Below are 8,220 nucleotides of genomic sequence, written 5' to 3'. Positions count from 1 at the left end.
CCCATGCCAGTTATCCCGATGTCAACTTTGCTATACGGTTTATTTCTAAATAAAATCCGCTCTGCTTCGAACCTGCGAACCCACCTTGGCATTTAGCTGCATTTAAATCAGGAGTGCCTTCTGAACAGAGGCTTTCTGGTGCTTGTAGAGCTGCCATTGGAGAGATGCAACTTAGCATACCACTGTCAAGGGTGCTGACTTTGAAACCCCTTAAAGGCACAGCTTTCTTTCAAAAAGAAAGTCACATTGATGGGTGCTTGCAAGTGGTGGAGGTTAATTCAGGCAAGACCTCAGGTTGTAGGATTCTGGCATTTCAGGACCAAAGTTATGAGATTTACTTTTAAGACAATTTCTGTCCTGACTATACAATACAATACAATAGCAGAGTTGGAAGGGTCCTTGGAGGTCTTCTAGTCCAACCCTCTGCCTAGGCAGGAAACTCTATACCATTTCAGACAAATGGTTATCCAACATCTTAAAGACTTCCAGTGTTGGGGCATTCACAACTTCTGGAGGCACCCAGTTCCTCAACCGTTCTTCATATGTTTTAGTCTCCAGTCCCCTAATCATCTTTGTTGCTCTACTCTGCACTCTTTCTAGAGTCTCCACATCTTTTTGGTGACCAAAACTGAATGCAGTATTCCAAGTGTGGCCTTACCAAGGCATTATAAAGTGGTATTAACACTTCACGTGATCTTGATTCCATCCCTCTGTTTTTGCAGCCTAGAGCTGTGTTGGCTTTTTTGGCAGCTGCTGCACACTGCTGGCTCATATTTAAATGATTGTCCACCAGGATTCCAAGATCCCTCTCACAATTACTACTATTGAGCAAGGTACCACCTATACTGTACCTGTACATTTCGGGTTTTTTGCCTAAATGTAGAACCTTACTTTTTTCACCATTGAATTTCATTTTGTTAAATCGTGCCCAATGTTCAAGTTTGTCAAGATCCTTCTGTATCTTAAGCCTGTCTTCTGGAGTGTTGGCTATTCCTGCCATCTTGGTGTCATCTGCAAATTTGATGAGTTCCCCATTTATCCCCTCATCCTAGCATGTATTAATAACTAGCTAATCCCCAGTAGATGTTCATCTTCAGTTAGCTTCCATATGCCTAATATTTATTTGCTTTTATTTCCTGCAAATAGAGAAATGTAAATAAATCATTTAAAAATAAATAAATAAATAAGGTGATTTAAATCCAGACCTTAAGCCTTTTCTTTTCCATTTATGATTTATGCACAATGTAAGCCTCTTAGCAAATGCTGATACTTTTTATGGTTTTCAAATGAGCAAAAGCAATCCCTTTTTTTCTTTCTGAATACTTCTTTCAATTCTACTACAACTAACCTCCCAAAACATTGCATAAAAATTAAAGCCTTTAAATGATTTTGCCTGCAGGCCATTTGGTTATCAATAGCTTCATGGAGTTAGTTCTTTAAATGTTTATTTAAAGAAAAGTCCAGTGGCACCTTAATGCTTGGCAGAAGAAAATATTTACAATTAAATTGTTCAACGGTCTTTCCCATTCTTTGAACATTTCCATTTGTGGCTTCATTTAATCCCAGGTATATAAAAATTGACTTTATTCAGTGGGAAAACAGCCAGTGCTGTTTAATGTTGATTTAGAAGTTGGCCTGATGTAGGTTTTCCTCCAGAGTAAGAATGGTTATAACTGAAGTTTAAGTTTCAAACTTTCATTGTAACTTCATTTTTTTTGTAAGATCCAGTTATGGCCATTAATGAGGTTCTGGGTTTTAAACACTTGAATTGCAGCCCTGAAACAAAATATTCCACCATACATAGTAAGAAATGTAGCAGAAATTGGGACAAATTAAAACAGAACAACATTTTATTTTGTTCACTTTATGGTCAGCAACATTGATATAATATACATTTATACATTTAAAAATCTAAAAAATGTCTCCAATATTTCTGAAAATATATCTACTTTCTTAAACTTGATGTCTACATCCTTTATATACAATTTCCAAAATATTTCTGTCATTCTTTAACACGCTTAAAAAAAAAAACCTGAGGAATTTAGTCCATGTTAAGGCACAATATTGAGCTTGTAAAGAAAAGTACTAAACAATTGGGTGCTGGAACATTAAGTGAAATTATAGGGATTTTTGCATAGTTCCTTGAAAAAGTCTGAAGTAAATAGGATGCACTTTCAAGTATATGTTAAGGGTTAGATGGTTGTTGATAAAGATGATGAGTGTGTGTGTGTGTGTGTAGGAGAAAATGAATGGATTGTTAAGAAATATTTACCATTCTCACAAGTTGGTAATTACATTTAATTTCCAGAAAAGCAGCTGTTATAAGACAAAAAGTTAGTGATCCATAAAGCAAAAACAAAATATTTGGTGCGTGATGAAAAGTCAGCAATGACATCCCTTGCCACTAATTAGCAGATGATATATTCTGATGGGAGATATATTCTGTGGGAACTCTAAGAACTGTGTCATCCAAACTGTTTTTTCGATGGATAGTATCCAGTAGATTAGAGCTCCCTATCTCACCATTTGAATGACACCCAGATCATGCTTGAAGGAACTGTCTATACTAGAGAAAACACTTCAGCTTGTAAAATGATATATTGGGGACCTAAACTGAGTTGATGCCTTAGTCGAAAGTAGGGCTAAGTAAAGTCCCTTCAGCATTTGCTGCTATTAAGAAGTTTACTTTTTGTTTTAAGGGACAAGTGAAAATGAAAGACAGCAGGATGAAAACTGGAGAAGAAAGGGAAAAAAAATAATAGAGATAATGTAAAATAAACAAAGGTAAGGGAACAGGATAAACCTACTCAAGATACAACCATTTGAAAGCGGATCTCAAATCAGATTTAAAGAGGTCAAGACAGAAAATGGCCAGGTTCAAATTATCCAATTTTTGGACACGTTATATGAAGATCTAATTCTCTGGGGAAGAGAAAGAAAAGTCTAGGATGACCAGAAGTCAGGTGAAAGGACACAATCACATTGGTAATTTGAAGACCTTAAAAACATGTTAGGAACAGATCTCCATGGAGAAAAATCTATATTTATTCACTGAGAGTCAAGACTTGATGGCATTTAATCAACCAAACAGAACTGAAAATGCTGAAGACTGCCTACATAGGGCAACCTGACTAGATGCTGACCCACAGTTGCTTATGGGGCTAATGTGGAGCATCAGCTTTTCAGCATCATTTTAAACTTCTGTCCCTTCTCTGCTATAAATCAGATTGTTCACACTAAAGGTGCTCAGGACAGGACTGTTGAGCCAGCTCGACTGCCCGCCAACCCCTGCATAGTAATTCATCCTGGAGTGGGACTGGGAGCCGAGTTCAAATGCTGAAGCTGGGAGGCCATTTGGAGGAGAGCAGGAGTTCAAACTGGGCCCGTTCTGCCTCCCGGGTGTGAATTCAGATACCGCCCCACCAGAAAGCTGTCCGGGGAAACCATTCTGGCCATGGGCCACAACGTTCATGGTCGAGACGAATGTGGTAAAACAATGGCTAGAGTCCAGGCTGGGAGATTTGCAGTCACTCCTAGATCCCAGAGAGCACTGCAGCTCGCTGGAGCCCAAGCTGCGAGGTTCAGGGCTCTGCTGAACATGACAACTGTTACTTTTGTCCTCCATTTTGTTATGGACTCCAGGCCCACTGGCTGCATCAGACCGTCTTTTCCTCTTCCTTCTGAAGTTGCCGTTATCAAACATCTTCTCACAGTTGGGGTCCAGGGTCCAGTAATTCCCTTTACCTAGGAACCAATGGAGAACATGTGTGTTTAGCAGGGGTACACAAACTATCTGGAAACCGAGGCGCTTAAATAATCAGAGCATATTGATTCTAAAAAGGGTAAAGTAATTGGAGGGCACAAGGCAAAGGAAGTGGAGCAGACATCACCTAACATTGTCTTAAGAATTCTTAGGAGAGCTGACATTCAAGTCCAGGACTGCCTGATTTATGCGAGTTTTAGTCATGGCATTACACTTGGACCATTTTCTCACTTGTGATTAATACTCTCACCCAGCATGGCTGTGGTGACAAATCACTAATGGAGACAGATTTTCTATCACCGTAGCAATGGATCAAGTGACATTATAAGCTGCGATGACCGCTCAAAATGACCCTTTGATTACACAGTTCACATTAGTGGCATAAGATAAACTTAACATGCCCTTGGAAGATCCATCAGTTGCTACGAGGAGGCTTAGAGAAACAGCAAGGCAGAAATGGAGCAAACAGTATTTACATCTTGGCTACTATCTAATCCACAGTAACTCAAGAGAAAGCATCCTTCATTAAAACAGGCTTAGGTGAACAAGTGTAAGATTGCACTGCAAGCAGGTAAGTTACATTTCCCCTGTCTAGAATTATAACACTTAGGGTGGCATATACATTCATCATATTGGTTTTGGGATGTCCGTTACATTGGCAACATTGCCATACGCACACAAACCAGGGTGAAGTCTTCAAAGGTGTTTTAGAATCGGCATCGTTATTTTTAATCTGCTGTAAATACTCAGTTTATATTTCCCTTTCTCCAGAGCCGGGGGTTTTCCTGGACTTATGAGAACTGGTCGAAGAGGAGGTGTGGCGGTCACAGTTAGGAGAGCCTCATTGCAACTTCAGGTTGTGTGCCAATTGTGGCCTTTCCTGGATAAAGAGTCCCTGCACTCAATCAACCAGCCCTTAGTCATCTCATGGTTGGACTATTGCCATATTCTCTACATGGAGCTACCTTTGAAGAGCATCGGGAAGCTACAAGAGCTTCTTGGATGACAAGTGAAATGTTTTCAAGGAAAAACAAAGTCCAGTTGCCTTTTGAAAAAACACCTTTGGGACAACCATGACCTGCATGATTGAGAATCTCCGTAGACATGTAGATGGCCAGACTTATTTCTAAGGAAACATGATCCTGGGGCTGCAACCCTCATAGATTCCCTCTGTGGAAAGCACAGTCAATCAAACACCCAAATGTTTTCCATGCATCTCGGAGAGAGAACAAGGAGAACTGGGGGAAAGAGTTCCAGGGGTCCCAAAGATGCTTTTTTTTTCAAGAGGCAACTGGACTTTTTGGTTTTTCTTTGAAGAGTTTCGCTTCTTATCCAAGAAACCTCTTCTGCTTTTTTGTCTTTGAGCACCAGAGGTGAAGAAGCTTCTTGGATGAGAAGGAAAACGCCTTCAAAGAAAACCCAGAAAGTCCAGCGGCCTCTTGAAGAAAAAAGCACCTTTGGGACAACGGATGACCGGGATGGCTGAGAAATCTCCATAGACAGCTCCAGGAGGCGCCGCCTGGTTCACCGCGCCTGCGGTCGGGGATCCGGTGCCGCCGGCCTTGCCTACCTGGGTCGTCCTGGAGCCTCGCCACCTTCTTGAAGCAGTCGTTGAGCGAGAGGTTGTGCCGGATAGAGTTCTGCCAGCCGGCTTTGCTCTTCTTGTAGAAAGGGAAGTTGCCGGCCACGTACTGGTAGATCTGGCTCAAGGTCAGCCTCTTGGCAGGCGCGCTCTGGATGGCCATGGCGATCAGCGCCGAGTAGGAGTAGGGCGGCCGCACCAGCTTGAAGAAGTCCTGCTGGTGGCCCGTCAGGGACAGCCAGCTGAGCTCGGGGGATCCCACCGCCGCCTGGGCGGCCAGCAGCTGCCGGGCGCCCGTCCCGTAGGCAGCCGAGGGCACGAAGGAGCCGGACGCCCCGTTGGCACCGGCTAAATAAGGGCTGGGTGCCCCGTTGAGCCACAGATAAGGGCCGCCGCCGCCGCCCGAATCGCCCAGGCCGTAGCCGCCGCGATGCGGGACTTTGGGCGCCTGCGAGGTCGGGAGGAGGCTCCGGGGGTCGCAGAAAGTGGCTGCCGCGTCCAGGAGATCGCGGGCGCTGAGCGGCGGCTGGACCTCCAGCCCGTTCATCTCGGCCGCTTCGCGCACCATCAGATCGAGCGAAAGAGACCCGCCAGCAGCGGGACCGGACCCGCCGGTAGCGGAGAGTCCGGTGGGTTAGGAAGAAGAGGGCGGCGCCGCCCTCTTCGCCTGCCCGTCTGCCCCCACCCCCACTCCCCAGGGCCAGATCTCACCTCTTCCTGCACCTCAGTGACCTCTTTCCCTCCCCATCATCTCTCTCTCTCGCGCGCACACACACACACACCATCAACCTTGCCTGGCCCCAAGCCTCAAGGACCCTCCTCTTCACAGAGGCAACCTCTCTCTCCTGCCAATCTGTCTGCCCTTTGGGCACCCGGACCTCCTTTTTTCCAGGAATTTAATCCAAGAAGATTGGATTGTCCACTGAAAAGCAAGTAAGGCAGGAGTGAGAAATTACCGATAGTCCTCGAGTTATGACCGGCATTGAGCCCAGCATTGAGCCTTAGCAATGTTGCTAAGTGAGATATTGTTAAGGGCATTTGGCTCATTTTGTGACTTTTCTCCCCAGAGTTGTTAAGCAAATCATCGCATTGTTAAGTTAGTCACCCGGTTCTTAAGTGAACCTGGCTTCCCCATTGGCTTTGCTCGTCAGAAGGTTGCAAAAGGGGAACACATGACCTCAGGACACTGGAGCCGTCTTAAAGATGAACTAGTTGCCAAGCCGCTGAATTTTGACCATGTGACCATGTGGATGCTTCAACAGTGTCCTTGTAACTTTGAATGGTCACTAAACGAACTGTTTTATAAGTCGAGGATTACCTGTAGTCGGAACATACAGAGACACTTTGCAGTAAGTTCTCAACCTACCAAGGAAGATGATGGTGGGTTTTTTTTTTATTGTGACCGGACTATCTACTAAGTTTCAAGACCCTTTATGCCCCCCCTCCCCCCAACCTGGTTATCAGACCACTTTTTGGTCCCATCTACTATGCAAGCTCAGCTGGCATGTTAACATGAAAATAAGAGTTCCATTGAGACATTTTGAATGATGCTTGTCAATCAATTCATATCTGGAATTTCTTAAGCACACCATTAGGAAACTTTTACTGTTTTATCATAATATTTACCTAGACTGCATTTAACAGGTTGAAAACCATCATGGGACTGTGGTTGCTATCCATGCTTACATTTGTAAAGTTATACCAGGTGAGCTTTTATATGAATTCACAATATTTATCAAACAGGTAGAAAACTTTCATTTGCATATTCGGTCCATGGCATGCCAGCAATTGGGCCGCACAAACAAGCGAAGCCCCATCCCTGGGATGCAGGCAGCACACGAAACCATGCCCCCTCCGCCCGCGGAAAAACTTTCTCCACAAAATCAGTCCCTGGTGCCCCAAAGGTTGGGGACCTCTGTTTTAATAGCAATGGACAATCAATGGTGATTGTTGCAAAAGTCTACCAAATGCACCAACATCTTTTCATTGAAAACTTTTTAAATGTTTTACATAAATAAATCTGCTTTCCTCATCTTTGATAGTAGGAATTTCTCACTAAATAATCCATGTTCACATTATTTCCAGTGTTTGTTGTCTCTCTTCAGTTGTTTGCTGTAACTACTACAAAAGAAAAAGAGGTGTAAAATTCTATTAACATCGTTCTTTGTCTCCCTTGTTTTGTTTTGTTTTTCTGATGGCTTTGATGAGCAAAAACATAAACACGAACACATTAAAGGGGAATATCAGAATTTAAACATTGCTCTGTTCTGTTTAAGTCTTTAAAGCAAGACTTCCAATGTAGCAAAGGTTTGATTGAATCATTTTATCAGAGCAGAACTGAGGCAGAAACCCACTTCAGTGAAATGAATCATGAAGCACCCTGTAGCCTTTTGAAATGCTTCACAGATGCAATGACTTTTCTGTTGTTTCTAGGTTATTAGATATATAATGTCACAACTTCACCTGCATATATATGAGACAGAAACAGACTGGTGTGATGGGTTCTCTGCTATTATACGAGTAGATGTTTTCCCTCCGTTAAAGTCACTGCATCTCAAAGTTCTTCTGCCATGGGAGCTCTACTCTTACTTTGAGCTTCATTCACTTTGTCAACTTTCAGCTTCCTTAGTGGGGCCAGCCACAAGTCTTAACTTTACCTTGTGCAAATGGAAAGTCACATATCTTACTGGCAATGTCAATATAAGTGGTAGTATAAATAACCTCTTAGCATTACGAACAGGGGCTTAAAACTAGTCAGTCAAGCAGACAGTGATGTCAAACTGTTAATCTTGTAGGATTGGGGCAGTTTTAAGTTTCTCGGTCATGAGTGAATGTATGCCAGGCTGGCATAGGTGCTGAAATATTTACTGCTGTT

At 43.2% G+C, this 8,220-nt stretch overlaps 1 protein-coding gene across 1 annotated transcript; it reads right to left on the bottom strand.

The window, feature by feature from the left end:
- Positions 1-3,193: 3,193 nt before the first annotated feature.
- Positions 3,194-5,892, bottom strand: FOXI2 (forkhead box I2; the record flags this gene model as incomplete). The annotated part of the gene is made up of 2 exons (XM_081955730.1): positions 3,194-3,744; positions 5,334-5,892. 2 exons carry the CDS (start codon positions 5,890-5,892, stop codon positions 3,194-3,196), a joined length of 1,110 nt encoding a protein of 369 aa, XP_081811856.1.
- Positions 5,893-8,220: the final 2,328 nt, after the last annotated feature.

Source organism: Natrix helvetica (assembly GCF_964273705.1).
Source record: "Natrix helvetica genome assembly, chromosome: 5".
In the NCBI taxonomy this organism is placed as follows: domain Eukaryota; kingdom Metazoa; phylum Chordata; class Lepidosauria; order Squamata; family Natricidae; genus Natrix; species Natrix helvetica.
This window is presented reverse-complemented; position numbering and strand designations above follow the sequence as displayed.